Consider the following 23,481-nt stretch of genomic DNA (forward strand, 5'->3'; position numbering starts at 1 on the left):
CACTATTGTTTATTCAAGAATATTATCATTTTATGTTAAAATTAAAAAATACAATTTGGCTTACAGATACATTCACTTGTCACAGATAATGTAAATGTGTTTCACACGTTATCCAATACAATTCTTGAGCTTGCAGCATTAGAATCATGCTCTGTTAGTCTTAACTGAACAACTGGGAACTGAAGACATCCAACTAATCTTGAGCTCCTTCACATTTAAAAATATAAACTTTTCTAAACTGTAAAAATAAAAGCAAGATTAACTAGCATGCATGAACAACATTTGTCAATAAGCCTCGAGTACTTTGTAAGAGGAAAAAGGTTTGACAAAGTGATAGTCCAGGTTACCGCAGTGAGGGCACTGCTGCACATTGCTGTACTCGGAGAAATACTGCATCCCGACACGAACATCGACAACTGGCTTCCCGCAGTGTTTACAGTTGAGACGGGCCTGGGGGGGAAAAAGGAACCATTGGACATATGAAGATTTCAAAAATAATGATCTGCATACACAAAACATTTTAACCCAATAACAGTGTATGTCAATATTAGGGATGTCCTTGGCCCAATCGAGACATCAAAAACCAAGCCCGATCACGTCATTTTCAGAGGATCGGAATTGGTTAAAAAGCGATTTGGTTTTTACGTTATTACATTTTTACGTATTGACTCAGCTAGCAGTGATGGAAAAAGACTTCCAATCTATTTTGACTGTCAAAATCAGTTGAAATGGATTGGACATCTCTCACCGTCAATGGCAGCGAAACATGATCACTTTCTTCGGCAACTAGAGTTAAGATGACAAGTAAAAAAAACAATTCATAAGGACAAAGGAAAAAGTTATATATCCATATAGACTTCTGTATTAATAATTGCCTTATTGAAACAACCATTGCAGAAAAAAATGTCCAGCGACAGCAATAAAAAGTTAAGGAGTCACAACTAAAATAGCTCAAATAATCAAATTGGTTCACTAACTTTGTCGATTGAACGGTGATTGTTTTTTTTTAATTGTTCTTTTCTATGAATATAATGTTGCAATACCTCAGTTCAAATTAGGAGAAAAAAGACATTAATACATTTCCTTGGTATTTGCATGGCTTTTGAAAAATAGACAACCTCACTAAATGGAATAATAATAATCTATTGAGTCGGTATGTTTTTTTAAGATGTGTCATATTAGTTATATTTTAAGAAAAAGAAACTTTTTTAAACAATTAACAAAAGAAGCTTATTTTTGCACTATTGACCTATTGTCCGATTTTCTACCTGACAACAAGGTGAGGCAGCCAGGATGTCATAGGTGTACATAGTGCCCAGTTGATGCCAGCTCCCATCCCAGCGGGACTTGCATTTGATGCATACGATCTTGTGGACACCCTCGAGACAATCCACACATATAGCATAGAGGTGCATTAACCTACCTGTTCGAGACATAAAGAATGATTAGTAGTTGTCGAGACAGAGAAAGAATAACTAGTTGTCAAAATAAATCAGTCATAGTGTGCATAATAGACTTAAGAGCGCTTAATACAAGATTTGACGCGATATTTGAAAATGTACAAAAAAATGTGGACTATTTTTTGGATTGTGGGAGTGGTTTGCACAGTTATAGCTCTCTAACAGACCTTGTTTTTTTACTAAGTGGAGATAAAATGCAAGAATCTCAAACAAGGCAAACAGATTTTTTACCTTGCAGGTGGCAAGGTACATCGTACTCAATCTCATCGTGGCGTGATGGGCTAAGGAACATTGTCCCGTCCACTAGTGGAAATTGTTCAAATACTGGGAGCGCTCGGTGGCACAGAGCACAGTTCACCACATTCCTCTGACTGGCACTGAGTGTGGACAGAATGAACCTATAAGACAGAAACGACAGAATAATATGGGCTATCTGATTGTGACATTTACAGATCTTGTTTTGGGCTAAACATTGAGGTTGTTACCCTACATTTAAAGAGCTGGAAAACTAAAATTATGGCTGGAATATCCAGATTCATTTAGTAGCAACAAAATTTAATATATATATATATGTATGTGTATGGATGTATGTATGTATATATATGTGTATGTATGTATATATATGTATGCGTATGTATATGTATGTATATATGTGTATGTATGTATATATATATGTGTATGTATGTGTATGTATGTATGTATATGTATGTATGTATATATGTATGTGTATGTATATATATATATAGTATATATATATATGTGTATGTATGTATGTATGTAGGTAGGTATATATATATACACATACATACATATACATACATACACATACATACATATACATACATACATATACATACATATACATACATATACATACATATACATACATATACATACATATACATACATATACATACATACATATACATACATATACATACATATACATACATATAAATATACATACATACATACATAAACATACATAAATAAACATACATACATATACATACATATACATACATACATACATACATATACATACATACATACATATACATACATACATATACATACATACATATACATACACATACATACATACATATACATACACACATATACATATGTATATGGGATAGGCTCCAGCGCCCTCTGCAACCCTTGTGAGCAGAACGTGTTCAATGAATGGAAGTTCACAAACTTCTTCATATTTTGAGTGAATGTAAAAAGAACAGTGATGAGTCAGCAAAAAGGGGACACATTTGGATGGATGGATGTAATAAAGCATTTTAGCTTTCAATTATGATCTACTATAGACTTCACTGTTTACCTGCGCAATTCTTCTCCCTGGCCCACCTGGGCATCGTCCTCCATTCGAACGTGGTAGGTGTTAAGTTTATGGCGAGGGATGTGAGTGAGAAGCTCCGAGAGGTCCAGCCTCCTCAGGAACTGTACAGGTTGTGGAAGGGTACCATCAGCTATGCTGCCTGATGCAATCCGGTGATGGAGTGGGAGGGTGAATGCCATTGGTAAGGGGAGCACAGCCGCAGATTCAAGGTGAGGAATGCAACCGGAAGCTCGGCTCAGGGTTCCACCAACTAAAAGTTGCTTGCGCTGTGCGTCCATGTGAACTGCAGTTTTGAGAAATTCTCCAAATTGCCGGGAACCCCGAAAACCCGAGCCAACTCCACCTTGTCCAACGACGGCGGTTGGCGAGAAGGAGAAACCAGTGGGAGGAGACTGTCCCGGGGAGTCACATGGAGATTTCAGAGGGGGGCCTAAAGGAAAAAGACCTCCTGCTGCACCTGCTCCTCTCTCGATTGAGTTCTGGCGGTCCAGTGATTGTCTTCGCGGTTGTTCCTGACTCGATGCTCTATGCGCAGTTTTACCTACTCCTCCAGGTTGCTGTCTTTTCCTGGGCTCCTCAAACACATCCCCAGGCCCAGAAGCCCCACCACAAGACCCTGTTCTGCCAGTGCTTCTTTCAGATGGCTTCTTCTTTCGTTCGTCCTGCATGCGCTTCACCTGATACCAGTCCGTGTCTTTTTTTAGATGACCCTGGCCACAGCGACAAGAACAAAACCTAAAAGCTAAATCGTATCCTTTCTTGGTCCACATGTTCTGTCGACACTGTTTCTCATTCCACGAACGTGCACGGCCGATGCAGTTGAATTGTACCAGAATAGAGCTCTCCCACTCATAGAAGCACTGCAAGTGCATCCAATTTCCGAAGGGACAAAGCTCATTATTGCACTGAATCCTCTGGTAGTCATCCTTCTCTCGGTCAATGGGCCGGCCTGAGCTGCAGACCAGTGGGGTCGCACACTGGAACTCTGAAGGATTGAGGGCAGAATTTATTATTTTTTTATCATTTATGGACAGTACACTAAAATAAAGTCTCTTTAATTAATTATGATAGGAAGAAGACAGTAAATATTGCTAAATTGTGGCAACAATCATATTTAGTACTTTGAATTTAACAGTATATGACCATAATCATGGATAATTGTTTTTCTACGGTCTCGTGCATGTGATAGATCAAAATGAGTTTATGATCGGGTTTTCAGTCATTTGATTGTAATTGCTTTTGTAATACAAACCGATCCACAAATGAACAGATTTCAAATCAGTGATGGCGTAACATCACACCGCACCTTATTATGCAACTACCTGACTAGTGCTTCCAACACACCCACTTGCGAATGGCCACGAGGTCTGAATATAAACACTTGAGAAAACTGACACATGCAAAGGATTTAAATTTATATATTCCAATTCAATCCGGTCAGACACATTTTAATCAGTGTTTACAAAAGGTAAAAAAAATGACCAACTATTGTAAAATAGCTTGGTTAGCAAAGGACATCAGTGGCATTTTCACTGTAAATTACCATACAAACGTGCTAAAATGGCACCAAAGATAGTGAAAAACAACATTGAAAAAAATAATGCAAGGTGACCCTTTATGAGATTAATAGAATAGTTTTCACTCCAGAACTAATCACACTATATATAGGGCATATAATGCACACTTTAAGTACATGTATATATGCATTCATTCATTTTTTGAACCACTTTATCCTCATTAGGATTGCAGGGGGTGCTGGAGCCTATCCCAGATGACTTCAGGCCAGAGGCGGTGGACACCCTCAATTGGTGGCCAGCCAATTGCAGGGCACAAGGAATTTAGAGTGTCCAATCAATATGTATTTTTCTTTGTTTTTTAATGAATTTAATTCATAAATGACCCAATTGTTTTGGCCCACCCTTTTCACAGTAGCCCCCTCAACAGCCATCGAGCCTACATTTGCATACTATGGATCCTGCAAAGCATACGTGGGAATGCCATTATTTTAGCATGGAAGTTTTGCACAGCTCGGTTCAGTTCAATGCAACCAGATGCGTTAGATGGGCTTGTAGCTTTTGCAACACCGCCGTGCATGCATGATATTAGCCAAAGTGTGTCAAAAATCTGGCATTGCTAGAATGCACCATCACTAAAGTTGTTTATTTACGTCTCAGTGGTGTTTGTGTTCTTACCACTCGAACGCTCGCTCCCGGGTGCAGCAGTAGAAGCGACGGCAGCAGCAGCAGAGGCAGCAACCGCGGCCGCGCCTCCTGTTGCGGCCGCGCAGGCTCCATTTTCCTGTTCATCCCCGCTACTGTTAGTGCGTTTGCTCTTCTTCCCCTTGTTGTTCTTCTGATTTGGCATTTTTTTTCCTCCCCTCGCGATTCGGCAATCGTTATATTCGCTGGCGTTCATCAACGGCTTGTGTCAACGGTGTCAATTCTGCGGACTCCATTTCTGTAGGAGTACACGCTCGTATTTTTTTGTGATGCACGGGTTAGAGTGGTGATAGTTGTTGTTGGTGTTGTTATTTAGTCGCCCCGTGCAGATCTGACAGCAGGACTTTTTAAAGCTGCTATAACCTTAAAGAGAGAAGGCGTGCCCCTCTCTTGTTTTCATTCCTGTTTTGCCGTCTTCTTCCACCCCGCTACGTCACTAGAGCCCCCGACATTGGCCGAGGGCGACCTGTGCTGTGTTCGCGTACCCTGGGAATCCGCAACACTTTCTTAAATGTCCTAAAATAAAAAACACCGTGTGAAAATGCATCATGGTTGATTAATATAAGCTGCAACACTTTCATAAATGTCCTAAAATAAAAATCACCGTGTGAAAATGCATCATGGTTGATTGATAAAGCAAGAAGACCAATCGGAAAATTAGGGTTTATCATTATGTTAATTTTCCTATATTTATTAAGACTTTCAGGGACAATGCTCTCGCCCTTTGACAGCTATTTAAAAACCTTCAACTCTTACGTTATAAAGCAAGTGACTATGTTTGATAATTTAAAGATTTTTTTGCACATAAGACTTTGAACATTTTATAATGCAAGTGACTGTTTTCAGTCATTTTAAATAGTTAAATATAAGCAATTATTATATATTTTTATAATAATAATTTAAAAAGCAATGCCCTTAATAAGGGTTAAAGGATAAAAGGGAAAAATAAATAATTTGTGCATAGAAGGGTTCATATGAAATGTATCTCCTGGACATGCCTTTTAAAAGAAAGTTATGTAAATTATTTAAAGGGAAGAGAACTTCATTGCAATGGCTCAAATGCAAATATGACACAATGCAGCTTTGACATTTGACCTTTTGCAGGTGTACTTAAAGTTAACAAATAATTCTGGCAGTGCGAATAATATATACTGTCTCATATTCAAATAGGTTTTTCACAGTGCTTAATATAAGACATGAAAACATAACATGAAAAATATAAAACATTGCCATGATACCAGAATAGAAGCAATGTGTAAAGATTTTATTCATTCCAATGTAGACACGAGCTATCGCCAATACAAAAGATAGTAATAAACAATTACACAAGAGGCAGGCGTTATGTGTGATTCACAGATATGGATTAATGGCATAAAAATTTTGAGGTATCGGCGCTGTTCTGGCAAGCACACGCTCCTCTTTTTGCAAAACTTGAGCAAAAAAAATCAAACACCGAATCCATCTGTTGCTGATGCTATTTCACTAACAATTGGAAGACATGTTTGAAGACCAATTTAAGCACCCCTGAATAATTACATCTACCAGAGTTGACTTGACAGCAAATATGAATTGTCACGGTAGTCATCTACCATAATTGTTAAAAATGTAGCTTTACTTAACCTCATTCCATTTAAAGTTAAGACACTTGTGTGTTTTGCTTTAACAACATTGATGTAATTTTGTGCAACCAGGTTTAAAATAGTCACATAGCAAACTATTTAAGTCGTCAAAACCATAATTTCTCAGTCTGCATTATATTCAGATCTCATGATTTTTTTAATTGATATGCAATTCAAATTTGATATACTTATGCTTGATATGCAACTGTCATTAAACCTACAGTAGATGAAAAAAAAAACTGTGGTAAATAGACAAATTATAAAACAAGAACCAGTTCATTCATATAGCGAGTATATTTGGTTGGTTTGGTCCTGAGAGAAAGTACAAAGATATTTTTATTGGCACCTTATAGTATTCATATGCTTACAAACACAATGTAAACACTTTGACGTTGATAGACCGATTTTGGTGTTTCCGTGGCAAGAAAAACTAATATTTTTAACCCAAAAAAACACCAATGTGCTTCATAATACTGTACTCAAGACCAGACTGTAAATGTTGGATGGCACATTATTTTTTTTGTCATTTGTGACGGTCAAATAGCCCCTAAAACAAAACTGGTCCCAAATATCAGGTTTTGTCTGACACATTTAAACTTCAATAGGGTGGAATTCAATTGAATATTAAGGCGAAGTGAAAAAATGAAGCATGACAAGGTCGTATTTGGTCTCTGAATAGTAATTCCAACATTGGGATTTCCACATTGAATATAATTTAAAAAAATATTGCTAAATGATAAAGCAAAAGCTCAGCATATCGAAAACACAACACAACCTAGTACTTTTGCTATGTGCAACAGTGATCTCATTCCTAAGGCAGAAGAACAATGTCAACATTATCGTGTACACCCTGCAGAAGTAATTCGCCCTCGAACTGGACAATTTTCTGCTTCTTGGCAGCCCTCAAGGTGCCCACCAAAGCCTCAAAAATGTTGGCACAGCGGTCATCTTTGAACAGGACTCCAAACTTTACAGTTGTTTGACCTTCAGCATCTGTAATAAATTTAAAGATCTTTTTTTCCATCTGTTCCCAGATAATATTGAATTGCACAATTGTTCAAAGAACTTTATGGTTGTCTGGTCTCGGCCAAAAATATAATTGAGATTTTACAAGTCTTTTTTTTCTTATTTGAGATTAAACTTTTCAGATATGAAAATATGGCATGAAAAAAATATTTGACTGAAAAGCTGAGGCTATTCTCTTCTATAATATAGAAAAACCTCAGTTTTGAAAAATGGATCATTGTGGTCACATACAAGAAAGATATTGGTTGGTGAATTATGAACACTCAACATTATTGTTTTGTGTATAAATATTTGGCTATTTTCCAGTGCTAGAATTAATCGGCCTAAAAAATAACATGACCTCTATATTTATGGTTGAATTGGACTTGTGTAATGAACCAGCTTCTCTCTAAGCAAATGACCTATATATAGTGTAATGCTCCAATGCACAATAAGAGCCTGGACTCACTTTTGCTGCCAAGTCTTTCGATCTCCCCCACCAGCAAATTGACTTCATGAGCGACATTCATTGCTGCTGCAAAATACGAAATCAAAAAAAGGAGTTTGAAACATTGAATATTTTTAGGCGGCTCGACGGCTTGAGTGGCTAGCGCGACGGCCTCACAGTGGAGGTTCTGGGTTCAAATCCAGGTCGGTCCACCTGTGTGGAGTTTGCATGTTCTCCCTGGGCCTGCGTGGGTTTTCTCCGGGTACTCCAGTTTCCTCCCACATTCCAAAAACATCATGGTAAGCTGGTTGGTGACCCTAAATCGCCCCTAGGAATGAATGTGAGCGTGAATGGTTGTTTGTCTCCTTGTGCCCTACGATTGGCTGGCTACCAATTCAGGGTGTCCCCCACCTCTGTCCCGAACTCAGCTGGGATAGGCTCTAAAACCCCTTGCAACCCTAATGAGGATAAAGCGGTTCAGAAAATGGTTACGTAAGTACACACACACGCACAAACCCGGGCGCAACCCCACGCGCACACCCACCCGCACACCCATGCACACACCCAGGGGCACACCCACCCGCACCCACGTGCAAACTCAGGCGCACACCCAGGCGCGCACACCCACCCGCACACCCGCAAGCAAAACCAACGGCAACCCCGCGAGCAAACCCAACGGCACCCCCGCGAGCAAACCCAACGGCACCCCCGCGAGCAAACCCAACGGCACCCCCGCGAGCAAACCCAACGGCACCCCCGCGAGCAAACCCAACGGCACCCCCGCGAGCAAACCCAACGGCACCCCCGCGAGCAAACCCAACGGCACCCCCACGAGCAAACCCAACGGCACCCCCGCGAGCAAACCCAACGGCACCCCCGCGAGCAAACCCAACGGCACCCCCGCGAGAAAACCCAACGGCACACCCGCGAGAAAACCCAACGGCACCCCCGCGAGAAAACCCGCGCGGAAACCCACGCAAGCAAACCCGCACGGAAACCCAACGGCACCCCCACGCCCACCAACGCACCCACCCACCTACATGCCCCGACCCACATGCCCACCCACACGCCCCTACCCAAGTCCCCACCCACGTCCCCACCTACGCTCACACACACGCCCACACACAACCCTAACCCTAACCCTAACCCTAACCCTAACCCTAACCCTAACCCTAACCCTAACCCTAACCCTAACCCTAACCCTAACCCTAACCCCAACCCTAACCCTAAACAGCAAACCCCTAACCTAACCCTAACCCTATATATAGGGTTAGGTTAAGGGGTAGGGTTACCTACCCTAACGCTCACACTCACGCGCAATCCCCCAAGCCCATTCACACGCCCACCCACACACCCACCCACACACCCACCCACATGCCCCGACCCACACGCCCACCCACACACATGCCCCGACCCACACGCCCACCCACACGCCCACCCACACGCCCACCCACCCACATGCCCCCCGACACACACGCCTACCCACACACCCACCCACATGCCCACCCACACGCCCCCACCCACGTCCCCACCAACGCTCAAACACACGCCCACACACAACCCTAACCCTAACCCTAACCCTAACCCTAACCCTAACCCTAACCCTAACCCCAACCCTAACCCTGAACAGCAAACCCCTAACCTAACCCTAACCCTATATATAGGGTTAGCTTAAGGGGTAGGGTTACCTACCCTAACGCTCACACTCACGCGCAATCCCCCAAGCCCATTCACACGCCCACCCACACACCCACCCACATGCCCCGACCGACACGCCCACCCACACACCCACCCACACGCCCCGACCCACACGCCCACCCACACACCCACCCAAACGCCCACCCACACGCCCACCCACCCACACACCCACCCACCCACATGCCCCCCGACACACACGCCTACCCACACACCCACCCACATGCCCACCCACACGCCCCCACCCACGTCCCCACCAACGCTCACACACACACGCCCACACACAACCCTAACCCTAACACTAACCCTAACCCTAACCCTATAACCCTAACCCTAACCCCAACCCTAACCCTGAACAGCAAACCCCTAACCTAACCCTAACCCTATATATAGGGTTAGCTTAAGGGGTAGGGTTACCTACCCTAACGCTCACACTCACGCGCAATCCCCCAAGCCCATTCACACGCCCACCCACACACCCACCCACACACCCACCCACACACCCACCCACATGCCCCGACCCACACGCCCACCCACACGCCCCGACCCACACGCCCACCCAAACGCCCACCCACCCACACACCCACCCACCCACATGCCCCCCAACACACACGCCTACCCACACACCCACCCACATGCCCACCCACACACCCCCACCCACGTCCCCACCAACGCTCACACACACGCCCACACACAACCCTAACCCTAACACTAACCCTAACCCTATAACCCTAACCCTAACCCTAACCCCAACCCTAACCCTGAACAGCAAACCCCTAACCTAACCCTAACCCTATATATAGGGTTAGCTTAAGGGGTAGGGTTACCTACCCTAACGCTCACACTCACGCGCAATCCCCCAAGCCCATTCACACGCCCACCCACACACCCACCCACACACCCACCCACATGCCCCAACCCACACGCCCACCCACACGCCCACCCACACGCCCCGACCCACACGCCCACCCAAACGCCCACCCACCCACACACCCACCCACCCACATGCCCCCCAACACACACGCCTACCCACACACCCACCCACATGCCCACCCACACACCCCCACCCACGTCCCCACCAACGCTCACACACACGCCCACACACAACCCTAACCCTAACACTAACCCTAACCCTATAACCCTAACCCTAACCCTAACCCCAACCCTAACCCTGAACAGCAAACCCCTAACCTAACCCTAACCCTATATATAGGGTTAGCTTAAGGGGTAGGGTTACCTACCCTAACGCTCACACTCACGCGCAATCCCCCAAGCCCATTCACACGCCCACCCACACACCCACCCACACACCCACCCACATGCCCCGACCCACACGCCCACCCACACACCCACCCACACGCCCCGACCCACACGCCCACCCAAACGCCCACCCACCCACACACCCACCCACCCACATGCCCCCCAACACACACGCCCACCCACACACCCACCCACATGCCCACCCACACACCCCCACCCACGTCCCCACCAACGCTCACACACACGCCCACACACAACCCTAACCCTAACACTAACCCTAACCCTAACCCTAACCCTAACCCTAACCCTAACCCTAACCCTAACCTTAACCCTAACCCTAACCCTAACCCTAACCCTAACCCTGAACAGCAAACCCCTAACCTAACCCTAACCCTATATATAGGGTTAGCTTAAGGGGTAGGGTTACCTACCCTAACGCTCACTCACGCGCAATCCCCCAAGCCCATTCACACGCCCACCCACACACCCACCCACACACCCACCCACATGCCCCGACCCACACGCCCACCCACACACCCCGACCCAGACGCCCACCCAAATGCCCACCCAGAACACACAACCACCCACCCACATGCCCCCCGACACACACGCCTACCCACATGCCCCCCAACACACACGCCTACCCACACACCCACCCACATGCCCACCCACACGCCCCCACCCACACGCCTCCACCCACACGCCCCCACCCACGTCCCCACCCACGTCCCCACCCACGTCCCTACCAACGCTCGCACACACGCCCACACACAACCCTAACCCTAACCCTAACCCTAACCCTAACCCTAACCCTAACCCTAACCCTAACCCTAACCCTAACCCTAACCCTAACCCTAACCCTAACCCTAACCCTAACCCTAACCCTAACCCTAACCCTGAACAGCAAACCCCTAACCTAACCCTAACCCTATATATAGGGTTAGGTTAAGGGGTAGGGTTACCTACCCTAACCCTATATATATTATTATTTGAATACTATGTATTATATAGTATAGAAAATATACTTCATGGGAGTTTAATTAATTATTAGACAAACGAATATAATTTCAAAATATTTTTGAAACCCTATTAGCTGGTATATTAACAATATGAAAGAAAAGCAGTGCATTGCATGCCAACAAGCTACAACATGAAAGGGCGGATTACAATCAATGCGGAAGTGGCTACCGGCTAGCCACATCCCGGCAAAGGTTTTTTTAAATTAAATTATCTACAAGAAAAGCTATGAAAGCGGTTTCATTAAATTATATGGATAGTAAATCGCCAATGACAAAACAATATTAAAGATGACTTTAAAACACACAAACAATAAGAACGGTTACCGGCGATCTGCTTGTTACAATCGGAGGGTGGAGTCCCTGACTCCTGACTGTTTCAATTGATTTAATGTAACTTGTCTAAAAATATTTTAAAAGTCAATTCATAAATATTACTCATGCATTAGATCTTTTCCGGACTAGTCTTAATTTTCTTACCTTATTTTAATATTATGGTCGCCTCTCCGACGATGTGGTACTGGCTGCCTCCTATTAAACTGTGTTACGTTTGTGGTAATCGTAAATTCTAGTTTTTTCAAAACAGCAGATACAAATTGAGTCTATTTTAAAATTTGCATAAAAAATCGAGAGAGTTCATTGATAGAAAAGTCATATTTCGCATTTCAAAATGTAATCATACATTAAAAGTCTTAAATTGCAGTTCTCTTTTTAAATATTAGTTAAACTTCCGTATATTTTCAAATATCCCGAAGTTTCCAAACTCACCTGACTTAAGCGTCACATCTCGTGATGCATTCATAAACTGCTGAGTATGGTACTTTTGATAACTCTATACTACTATATATTTCCCTCAATGATACCAACGTTAAATGTGACAAACAACGAAGCCAGATTTTGGGGTAAATCAAAAACAAAACATCATGACTTATTATATACATAAATAAAGCAAACATACATATTAAACGAGCTATTATGCTAATGGTGTACATGCATTTCCTGCCACCAAACACAACACTTTAGAACTTTAGAAATTATGTTGATATAACTCTTTATTACACAAGGTTGAGTTGCAAAGGGCAGGCTTGGCACACCCAACTGTCAATGCAATGCTGTCAAGCAAACGCTGAAAGTAGTAGATATCCGCCACTGAGGAGTTCATTTTCAAAATAAGTCGCTGTTAGTTTTATTTTGAAGGACCCTCCCAGAAGTGCTAATTTACCCTTGTCGATTGACAGCGCTAGTAGGAATGGCGGCTATAGTCACTACTACAGGAAAGAACCTAAAGAGCCCGAAACTTTACTTCTAACGGGCCCACCGAGGAGTTGAACTCTGACGAAACACAAGAGATCCTCTTTCGTGTATCGGACGAAAGACAGCGTCTTTTGACGTGAGATACTTTAGGTCGACTTGGATGCTTCGCTTGCCGTTATTACTGTAGTGTCGCCGAGGTAGATTGAAGGTAGCTGCTAGCCAGCTGTTGGCTCATTCTCTCGGATGGCCCAACAAGTAAACTAAGTGATTAACTGTGGTAAATAATTGGTCATTAAATGCCGATGCCTGTGCATAGCGAGAACTCGTATTTAGCAACAGCAAAGAGCGACACTACGCAGGATACCCGATTGTCATTGCGACTTGTGAACATAATTAGTGCTAATCTTAACGCTAGCTCCAAAGCTAGCTAAGTTGGGATCCTGAAGTGTCGCCCATTTTCGGATACTCCCCCAGCTCCTGGCTCGGGGGCAAATCAACAGCCCGTTTCCCTGCTTTTAAAGTGGCATCGATCGTACGATGGAAAGTCTAACGTTGACTGATGTCGAGCAGAAATATTACTCGGATTTGTTCGTCTACTGCGACACGGACAACACCAAGAAAGTGGCTTCTTATGGGAGAGTTCTTGACCTTTTCCGGGCGGCCCAGCTGCCTAGCGAAGTTGTCATACAGGTAAGCTCACGGCGGTAAAGACTTTAACACTTTATTGTCCGCTAGTTCATGTGGCTGCAAAGACGTGTTTTTGGATGTTCGATAAACTTGAGTGACTGTCCAGAACTGAGCTGTCAGTAAAAGCTACTGCTAGCTATTCTAGTTAGCCAACGCTGCGCAGTACGTGACACACCTTCTTCTGGCTAACGTTAGCTTTTCTTCCAAACACGCTGTGTTGCACATACTATATGTCACTTGTGTGTGCTGTTCATCTCACATGAAGACCATCAGGAATGCTAATCAGAAGAATTCACGACTACTTCACTTTTTTCCTGTCTCTTTTCATCACAACATTTCCCCCCTCGCCTGCTTTTATTTAACCAATCTTTCTTTCATCTCTCCAAATAAAACTATTCCTCAGCAGATCATCAAGATCAGGTGACTCGGGTGGAAAGTTATCCCACGAGAAAATAACGACAAATATATATAATGTAGTAGAAAATTGCTTGTCAGGATTTTTTTCCTGTCAAATGGTGATAAATTATGGTTACATCACATCAAACATCATGACATGAGTGTTAAAGTGTGTGTGGAGTATTTATTTATGACTTGTTGCCTCTCAGTTGTGGCAGTGTTTGCGCTTTGTGACTCAGCATCCTTTTCAAGGGCAAGGGGTTCAAGTAATAAAGGCGTATTGTTCCATTTTCTTTCTTTTAAATGTATACATAAAACACCCTACTGGATTTTGATTAATTGAGCAAGTGTTGTACTTGAATTGGAGAAGTAAGCAAAAAAATCAGACCACTGAAAGACTCCCCCTAAAAAGCCACTTCATTCATTCATTTTCTTCACCACTTATCCTAACAAGGGTTGCGGGAGGTGCTGGAGCCTGACTTCGGGCACCAGGCGGGGCACATCCTAAATTGATGGCCAGCTGAATCGCAGTTATTTGTTTTAAATAGTTTGAGATAGGTATGATATAGTACTATCTTATTAATGTTTTGTGTTGTCGTTTTGTTTTGGTGTCCAGATCACAGAATTGTGTGGAGCCACACGTCTTGGTCACTTTGGACGGAGCCAGTTCTACATCGCCCTCAAGCTTATTGCCATTGCCCAGTCGGGCCTGCCTCTAAGAGTGGAAAGCCTCAATTCAGGTGAGTCCTTTGTGGATGTGAAATCAATTTTCTGAAGAATTCTTAACAAGGGACAGTGAAATTCGAAAAAGTAAGTAAACACTTGGCTGGAAATGCTGAAACATGGATATCCTGGAACAATTTCACAATATAAGGAGCAACAGACTCTCCTTCCTCATCATATTGGATCTTATTCAGATTCAATTATTATGTTTGCAGTCAAGGACCTACCATTGCCCAGGTTTGTTGTGGGGAAGAATGAGGGAGAAGCAAGACATGTGGCATTATACCAGGAGCCGGATGGTCAAGGGTTGTACCCTCCCTCTGCCACTGCGTTAATACCAAGACCACCAGGCAGGGGTCACCAGAACAAGAAGGTCACACCCTCTGCAAGCGTCCATCCTGTCCACGAGGCAGTTCAGCCTACTGCGCCTAGCATAGAAACACAGGTATTTCAATTTTCAATTCATGCTAGTTTTGCTTTAAATGCTTTTTGTTTCTTTATTCTCATGAAAGCAAGTAAGGTCTTGATTAATTAGGGACAAACATTTAATCATATGGATCCATAATAAATCCTTTTTTTAGCAAGCAGAACCAACATCCCCCGTGGTCTCCCCTCATCAGTCCCCACCTACCTCCCCACCTTCCTGGAGGAAGCACAAACGGCAGCACAGTAGCGGAAATGCAGAGCGACAACCAATTGTGGCACCAACTGGAGCCGTGTGGACACAATTCCGGGAGCCACAACCTGGTAATTCAATCATGATGTTTGTGGAGAATTTTAGTAGTGGGTATCTTTGGTTTACAATGGACACGCTATCCATCATTTTTCAAGTTGGTTCAATAAGTATAAGTTTGAAGTTTAGTAATATCCTTGCCCTCTGTTATTTATTTTTTATATTGATGACTTGCACATGTTTTTTAAACATTTATTAGTATAATTGTCTTTGTTACTATGGCGTATCAGTTACAACTACCCTATTCAAATTAACAGCCCTCTATTTCTAAAAAAGGGGAATAGAAAAAATAGATGTGAAACCCTTTTAAAAATACATACACCACTCATTATTGCTTTTACCACAATTTTGATCATTCCTGTTTTTTGACAGCTCCTGCTGCAGGTGATGGAATGTGGCCATCACACTCGCCACCTCTTCCAGGTCAGGAAAGTTGGGTCAGTTTCACAGCTGACACGCCGCCGTCAAGCACAGTCCCTGGAGCGCAACCCTCTTCCCTTCAGGTAGGAGAGCAATGCTGGATTTGAGCTTTTCTGGTTCACAACAAACATGGCGTTATAAAAGTATTCCATGGATTAATTCATATATAGGAGGGTGTTTCATATTTTATTTGACTTTAGCACAAGTTAAGGGCTGAACTGTGTCATGTTTTTATCCTGTCAAATTAAATTATGAAATTGTCAGTACTTAAAAAGGATTTATATGTTCCTTTAGTATAGTGAAGCCGATCTGTATATATCATCCATTTCATGTGATGCTCTCCTTAGGAAAGCACAACGATACGAACAGCAATGGCCGCTGCCGCAGCTGGATCTACGAACAATGAGATTCAGCGACAATCTAGTGGCTATGACGATCCCTGGAAGATCACAGACGAACAGAGACAGTATTATATCAACCAGTTCAAAACCATTCAGCCTGACCTCACTGGTTTTATACCAGGTATAAAAAATAAAAAAAATAAAAATAAAAAACGTTAGCAGTAATGTACTTAGTCATTTCCTTTCTTTTTGTATGTCGCAGGTTCAGCAGCTAAAGAGTTCTTCACCAAGTCCAAATTACCAATTTTAGAGTTGTCACATATTTGGTGAGTGTGCTTTTTATGTTTGTTTTAATTGCAAATGGGCCTTTATATGTTCTTGTTTTTTTATGATCCCAATTTCATAGTCGTTGCAATCTTCCCCAAGAGTCGACTGGACAATTCCCGATAATTGCAAAACAAAAACAAACCAACATAGACATAGATTAGCATTTTCTTCTGTGTTTTTAGTAAATTGGCTTTATAATTTATCAGTATGGATAGGAAACCACCTACTGTCATAATCTTAAAACGCTTAACTTATAGATTTTTGCTCTTATTTAAAATTCACCAGCTGTATTTTTGTGCATGTTAAGGGAGCTTTCAGACTTCGACAAAGATGGCGCACTTACTCTGGATGAATTTTGTGCTGCTTTCCACTTGGTGGTGGCCAGGAAGAATGGGTACGACCTCCCCGAGAAGCTGCCCGAGAGCTTAATGCCAAAGCTGATTGACCTAGATGACTCAGCAGGTTTGCAGCTTCACATTTTATTTGTTCTCCTGTTTTCTTCTCTTGACCTTGGACCACATTAAAACTCACAAGTGGCATAGAAACGGATGGCTAATTCAAAACACCAATTTGTTCCTTATTGAGCATGCTCTTGACTTTTCCAATAAAATCCTAGGTATCAATTTGAGAGCCAAAAAACAAGTGTTTACATTTTGTTACCATCTGGAAAGACCATTTTTGTCAGCATTCGATTTAACATTACCCATGTTTATGATAAATAGAAGCCCCGGAGCCGACAGCTGATGTCGTTTTTTCGGCATCCCCTGCTGAGGTCACGCCCAACAAGTCTCCTTCCATGCCTTCGCTCAACCAGGCTTGGCCAGAGATAAACCAGAGCAATGAGGTTTCCTCACACACACACACGCAACAGTCACTATTACTCTCACAAGTACATTCTCTCTACATTTCCAGGTTTAATTTTAATCGCCCTAATTGACACAAAATGTCACTTGTTAGCAAGTATGATCTCTGATTCGGCGCTTCCTCTTTTACATCTGGGGAATTTATTGTGTTCCCAAACTCAGTGGTACCAGTAGATGATAATGCCTCTATGCCTGCTGATGATCTCACTTCATCTTTGGTTGACTGATGATGATGCGCCTGTGCTTCAGACTGATGATATGAGAGTGTTATGTCACTGCATTGGCTGTCTTGCTGACTTGTTTTACATCTTCTCACTGTCCATCTGTCTCCTTGCAGCAGTGGGAGACGTTTAGCGAGCGTTCCTCCAGCTCACAAACTCTGACCCAATTTGACTCTAACATTGCACCAGCTGACCCTGTAAGTCGATCACTTAGCATGCATGGTTTGACCATTAATGGACAGACATTAACCCATCCAAAAAATATCAGTATTTTTTTCTGTCTCTCTCTTCTCTCTCCCTCTCTCTTGCTCGCTATGTTTGGGCATGAGGTTCTTGTAAATCTGTGCATGATCTGATAATAGCTTTTATTGGGTCTTTTCTTTTGCTACTGTGACAATACTAATCAACAATTCTATACGGTTCAGAAGTCGTAAAAAAAAAATGGCAACGATCACAAATTTGGTTAAAAAAGTCCACTATTAACCTTGCATTGGATGTACACAGTAAGAAGAAAAGACAAATTTGAGCACATATTTTTGGGATGTTCATAAATGATATTGTTATTTATGTCATAGTCACCGATGATTAAAAAAAGCAAAACGTTTTTGGCTGAATTATTCTGGATTCACAAAAATGCTTAGCAAGTTTTTACACAAAGCTGCAAAAAAGACACGGCTAATGTGGCATGAGAAATAAATTGATGAACACAACTCTGACTCCCATCACAAGAGTGTATCTCACTTCTGCTCTTCAGGACACGGCCATCGTCCACCCCGTTCCCATCCGAATGACCCCCAGTAAGATCCACATGCAAGAAATGGAATTGAAGAGGACTGGCAGTGGTGAGAGCCTCAATATTGTTAAAAAGACCTTACTCACTTGGGAAAACAAATTAAAATGAACTACGACTGTATTACTACTGTTATAGTGGTAGTAATTAGCTCTCAGACTTGAAAATCCCAATTTGGGCTCTGAGCATTGATGTTTATACAAATGTCCTTCGGATCCATCCACGGATGAGGAGGAGTAGTAACAATTTTAGTGAGAACATGATATCTCCCTCGAGGCGCTCAAAAAACTTGTTTTTAAGGTGCCTTTTGGGCATTTGTTTTCAGCAATATTTGGCATCAATAGCAGTCACCATTTCACTCATTCACTCCCAGCCATTTTTCACAAAACGTCCCCTTTTTCCAACCACCATATAAAATTTTGAACACGGAATATACAAAAAAGAATATACCCACCTTGCATTAACTAATGAAAAGCAAAAACATGTCAACAACAACGCGTTATCTCATTATATAAAAACAATAATTTATCATCAATGAAGACTAACCACATTTGTTGGCCTCTACTGCTTATTTCTGAATCTTTAGATCACAACCACCCGACAAGTCCGCTAATGTCAAATCCACCAGAAGCGTCTGAGGAAACCAAACTACCAGCTTCCATGAAGTTTGTGCCAGCAAATGCCGTTGGTTAGTACTTAGCTGTCTTGTTAGGTTGAAGTTGTAAAAGTAAAAAGAAATATGGCTTAATTGCAAGATACAATATAACACTGAAATTTCTACCTTATGTTTGTTTCAGGATTGGGATTAGCTCTTTTCTATATTAAAAAAAAAAAAAGATGTTAATTTTACTGAAATGAAAAGAAATTTATTTCAGCTACATACCTGATGTTGTTTTCCTCTTACTAAAGGTGATGGTTACAGCAGTTCTGATTCTTACACCTCTGACCAAGAGCCAGTCGCAAGGCAAAGGTGACCCATCGTAGTAGTAGAATATTATACCCGTTCTCAGATTTTTGCAGGTGAGACCAGGCTTTTCTGAATGCTCTCGTTCACATCTGTGCCCAGGTCTCAGTCAGGTGCATCCCCTGAAGCTCTAAAAGTGGTGGCTCCTCCTCCTCCTCCACCCCGCCCTCACGCATCACACTCCCGCTCCTCGTCATTGGACATGAACCGCACCTTTGCCGCTGGCTCCGCCCCAGGACAGCCACAACCCGCCTCCATAACTTTCCCACCTGCTGTGCCTCCTCGACCGCTTCCCACACAGGTGAGCTTCAATGCAACAACTGTGCTTCACCGAATCATTTAGAAACACCGGCTCACCCATCACTGATGTCTTCCTCAAAGTCCTCAGCACCGCACACGGGACAGCGAGCCGAAGCCGAGGGTGCGCCGGGTGCGGGGTCCGCACTCACCGCCACGTCCCCTCAGCAGATCCCACAGCAGCCCAACTTTGCAGACTTCAGTCATTTTAAGGCTTTTGCTGCGTCTGAGCAACCTTCTAGCCTGCCTGAGGTTGACAAGCACAGTGATGCAGCACAGGTGTGTAGGCGGCTTTTCTTTGCTTATGTTTGGAAAGCGGTTTAAAGAAAATACGATAAAAAATATTTGGCTTTGAATGTGCTTATTAAGAGTGTTTCCTAACCTTTTAGACAAAGTCCCATTAACATGCCTTTTTGTTTGTGGGTTTCTGCAGGGAGACAAGTCTTCAGAAGGCGCTGGGCCCTTGAGATCAGTCAAGAGTGAAGGCCAGGCTGATGAAAGAACTGCCACCTCTGTTAACTCTGTAATTTGCCACCATCTTGTTTCCTTTGTCTGTCTACATCCAACATAAATGTGCTACTTTTTACATTATTGAACTATCACACCGAGAAAGGATGTTAACAAACAAAATTAACCTAATTATTGGTAGCTACAGAAAGATATAGTCATCTATACCTTGTTTTGTCCTTCTAGACCAAGGGTTCGTCCGGGCCTTTAGCTCCTCCTCCCAAACCTATTCGTCGCAGGTTAAAGTCTGAGGATGAGTTGCGGCCCGAAGACGAGCAACATGGCCCACAGAAGCCAAACATAATAGCTGCTGCTCTGGCTACTCAGCCTTCAATCCCCAGGTAGGTTAACCTGTGTATGTTGGTGGTGAAATACATCTTGGTCACCAGTACCATGAAGTATTTGTGTCTGTGTGTTGTTGCAGGTCAATAGGTAAGGACAAAAAAGCAATACAAGCATCAATCAGAAGAAACAAAGAAACGAACACAGTTTTGGCAAGACTAAACAGTGAATTACAACAACAACTGAAGGTACATTATAAATATACAGTATACTTTACCGCTGAAAACGTTGCAAATGTGATTTAGTGTACAACACATAACTAAGTAGATTTATCGATTAAAAAAAAAAAAAGGCAATAATCCCAGCACTGAAAAGCATAAAAGCACTGTGCACTAATTTCTTAGTCTTGTTTGAATTGTTCTCAGTAAAGATCAAGTTTAAGTCTCTCTACCCTGTCATTTATTTCTAGGACCTGCTTGAAGAGAGGATATCTTTGGAAGTGCAGCTAGAGCAGCTCAGACCTTTCTCTCATCTTTAACCTAAAAATGGTGCTGTGGTTGTAGTTTCTCCAAAGCAAGGCAACGCTCCCGGTGGGATGCCACCCACCACCCTGACCCCACATCCGTTTTCTTACATGCTCCATCCCATCCACAGCGTACACCGAGTTTAAGCCCTGACTCATCTGGTGTACAACAGAGCAGGCTCGGAGCACGAGAAGTAAAGTCATGGGTGGTTCTTCAATGTGGCACTTTTCAAGTTTCTCGAAAGAAATGAATCCACGGCTTACGGTCTTTTGAGGAAGGAGTATTGGACGTTTGGCTGCAGCTACAAGTTCTGTCTGAAAAGACAAATGCTGGTAAATGAGTGTGTGTGACAGTGGGATGTGTGTTTTATTAAGTTTCTGGAGGAAAGTCCCAGTGTTATCAACACGCCAATATGTGGTTTAGTGTTTAACATTATTTTTACAGGGAGCAATGCATTGAACTCCTGTAATGTTGAAAACGGGGAAACTCGCAAACATTTCCTTTTACGGCAAAAGTCCAGAAACCTAACATTTTCTGACTTATTAGGTGTCTTCTCTGGGAAAGAATGTTTTTGAAGTCTGATTTGTCGAGTCAGCCCTCATCGCCTTTACTGCCCCCCACCCTCCCTTAGTGCGTTTGAATGGGTTCTGATTTAATGCCAAAAGACTGTACTGTAACTGCTTTCTCACCTATGTGGTCTCTTCTTCGTGCTTATTTCCATTTTATCGCAATCACCCCTTCCCCCCCTTTGAACGTAGCTTTATGTTTCAATCTCCTTCACATGATGAGAGGTTTTAAGTGTGCTGCAGCTAAAATAGGTGTAATTTATGAAGTATTTGGGATGCAAAGTTTTCCTTTTTATTTCCTGTTTTGGCACAGATCCAGAGATATTTCCAATCATCTGCCGGAGGACGCGGCACTATGCAAGTTCAGGGCAATTCAGCTCCACAGCTGTTTGACCTTAGAAATAGTAGCATCTGTGTCATTGTTTCTTTTGATCTTCCAGAATATAATCTACTGTATGCTCCAAGTGGGCAGCAATTCCACGTCAGTGTTTTGCACTTTGCCTAAATCCATAAGAAAAGGATAAAAATGCAAGATTACAGCTCAGTCACTAAAACCGGAATGATTCAACTGCACTTTGAACTTAAAAGTCCCTTGTTTGTCATTCTTTTAAACTGCTAGTGCGCCTGAAGTATTAAAAGAAGGAAAAAATAAACACAAACCACGCAAATTGTCGCCCGGAGAACGGTTTGTGCCATCTTAAAGTAACCTCCCATTTTGATTGAGTTTCATTATTACTGTATGTTCAAGGCCTTAACTCCCACAAGTCTGGAGTTCAGGTTTTCATGGTGACTGACTGACCACCTTGATGCATCAAGGCTCGCCTTTTTTGTGTGTTTTTTTTGTTCAGTTGAGGATGATCAAGTGTTCTGGGTCTATTTTTGTACGTCTACTTGTGTGCGCAAGAGTTAATATTGCCGCATAGCAACATTTTAAAAACACCCCATCATGAGACAGATTCATTTTGCCAGACAAATAGCTCCCTTCTTTGTCCTAATTGGCAATTCAAGCAGAAGCAATCAGTTGAAAAGTCAACTAAATCTTTGGTGGGATTGTGAATGCCATTTTCTCCCAAATCTGAGTTGTACATTGTATATGACGCCCTTTTTGGACTTGTGTACATTTGCATTAATTGCTGACTAACAGCGAAATAATATTCTATTTAATTCCTTTGTTTGGCTGTGGGATCCTAGATGTTTAAATTGCATGGATGTACTGTATCTCTGCAGAGTCAACTAGCAGCTGTGAGTTTTACATAAAAAATAAAAATGGCACAACATTTTAAAACGTGCTAGACTGACTTGACTGTGGGTTCCTTCTTTCACCTTCAAATTTTGATGTTGGCTGCTTATGAATGAGATGTTACCACAGCTATTTATTAAAATTTTGGGCTGCAGCAAGGTTAAGAATTCAAAGATTAATATCGGTCAAAACCTATACAGTTTTAAGAAACATACTCAATTTTAAACAGAATTTTGGGATGCTTGTTAATGTGAGTGGCTTTTTGGTAAAGCA

General features: G+C 42.6%; 3 protein-coding genes across 5 annotated transcripts; 1 reads left to right on the forward strand and 2 right to left on the reverse strand.

The window, feature by feature from the left end:
• On the reverse strand, positions 1-5,683 carry heca (hdc homolog, cell cycle regulator). Its single transcript, XM_077587805.1, has 5 exons — positions 5,004-5,683; positions 2,794-3,796; positions 1,692-1,858; positions 1,269-1,423; positions 1-450 (listed from the first exon to the last, which is right to left on the reverse strand). The coding sequence occupies exons 1-5, from the start codon at positions 5,224-5,226 to the stop codon at positions 286-288; spliced, it is 1,713 nt and encodes a 570-aa protein (XP_077443931.1). The 5' UTR covers positions 5,227-5,683; the 3' UTR covers positions 1-285.
• Positions 5,684-6,273: 590 nt separating this feature from the next.
• abracl (ABRA C-terminal like) lies at positions 6,274-12,686 on the reverse strand. Of its 2 annotated transcripts, none has more exons than XM_077587875.1 (3): positions 12,554-12,686; positions 8,124-8,189; positions 6,274-7,642 (listed from the first exon to the last, which is right to left on the reverse strand). In XM_077587875.1, the coding sequence occupies exons 2-3, from the start codon at positions 8,182-8,184 to the stop codon at positions 7,461-7,463; spliced, it is 243 nt and encodes an 80-aa protein (XP_077444001.1). In that variant the 5' UTR covers positions 8,185-8,189; positions 12,554-12,686; the 3' UTR covers positions 6,274-7,460. The 2 variants fall into 2 exon arrangements, with proteins under 2 accessions (XP_077444001.1, XP_077444002.1); XM_077587876.1 differs by having other exon boundaries at positions 8,124-8,186; positions 12,554-12,608.
• Positions 12,687-13,279: 593 nt separating this feature from the next.
• On the forward strand, positions 13,280-23,266 carry reps1 (RALBP1 associated Eps domain containing 1). Of its 2 annotated transcripts, none has more exons than XM_077587459.1 (19): positions 13,280-14,017; positions 15,027-15,150; positions 15,349-15,578; positions 15,715-15,880; positions 16,239-16,369; positions 16,634-16,808; positions 16,890-16,953; positions 17,262-17,416; positions 17,677-17,798; positions 18,155-18,235; positions 18,793-18,880; positions 19,415-19,516; positions 19,738-19,798; positions 19,895-20,093; positions 20,174-20,368; positions 20,523-20,612; positions 20,783-20,937; positions 21,021-21,126; positions 21,348-23,266. In XM_077587459.1, exons 1-19 carry the CDS (start codon positions 13,865-13,867, stop codon positions 21,414-21,416), a joined length of 2,466 nt encoding a protein of 821 aa, XP_077443585.1. In that variant the 5' UTR covers positions 13,280-13,864; the 3' UTR covers positions 21,417-23,266. The 2 variants fall into 2 exon arrangements, with proteins under 2 accessions (XP_077443585.1, XP_077443586.1); XM_077587460.1 differs by having other exon boundaries at positions 18,158-18,235.
• The last annotated feature ends 215 nt before the right edge of the window (positions 23,267-23,481 follow it).

This window comes from Stigmatopora argus, chromosome 19 (assembly GCF_051989625.1).
Source record: "Stigmatopora argus isolate UIUO_Sarg chromosome 19, RoL_Sarg_1.0, whole genome shotgun sequence".
In the NCBI taxonomy this organism is placed as follows: domain Eukaryota; kingdom Metazoa; phylum Chordata; class Actinopteri; order Syngnathiformes; family Syngnathidae; genus Stigmatopora; species Stigmatopora argus.

Excerpts from the sequence above, each read along its gene's own strand:
- reps1 (XM_077587459.1), top strand. The coding sequence starts at position 13,865 with ATGGAAAGTCTAACGTTGACTGATGTCGAGCAGAAATATTACTCGGAT. Across the intron at positions 17,417-17,676 it reads TGACCTAGATGACTCAGCAG|AAGCCCCGGAGCCGACAGCT; the intron begins GTTTGCAGCTTC and ends TATGATAAATAG. Across the intron at positions 17,799-18,154 it reads AGATAAACCAGAGCAATGAG|CAGTGGGAGACGTTTAGCGA; the intron begins GTTTCCTCACAC and ends GTCTCCTTGCAG.
- abracl (XM_077587875.1), bottom strand. The coding sequence starts at position 8,184 with ATGAATGTCGCTCATGAAGTCAATTTGCTGGTGGGGGAGATCGAAAGA. Across the intron at positions 7,643-8,123 it reads CGAAAGACTTGGCAGCAAAA|ATGCTGAAGGTCAAACAACT; the intron begins GTGAGTCCAGGC and ends AATTTATTACAG.
- heca (XM_077587805.1), bottom strand. The coding sequence starts at position 5,226 with ATGAACGCCAGCGAATATAACGATTGCCGAATCGCGAGGGGAGGAAAA. Across the intron at positions 3,797-5,003 it reads CGGGAGCGAGCGTTCGAGTG|AGTTCCAGTGTGCGACCCCA; the intron begins GTAAGAACACAA and ends TCAATCCTTCAG. Across the intron at positions 1,424-1,691 it reads TGTACCTTGCCACCTGCAAG|GTAGGTTAATGCACCTCTAT; the intron begins GTAAAAAATCTG and ends TGTCTCGAACAG.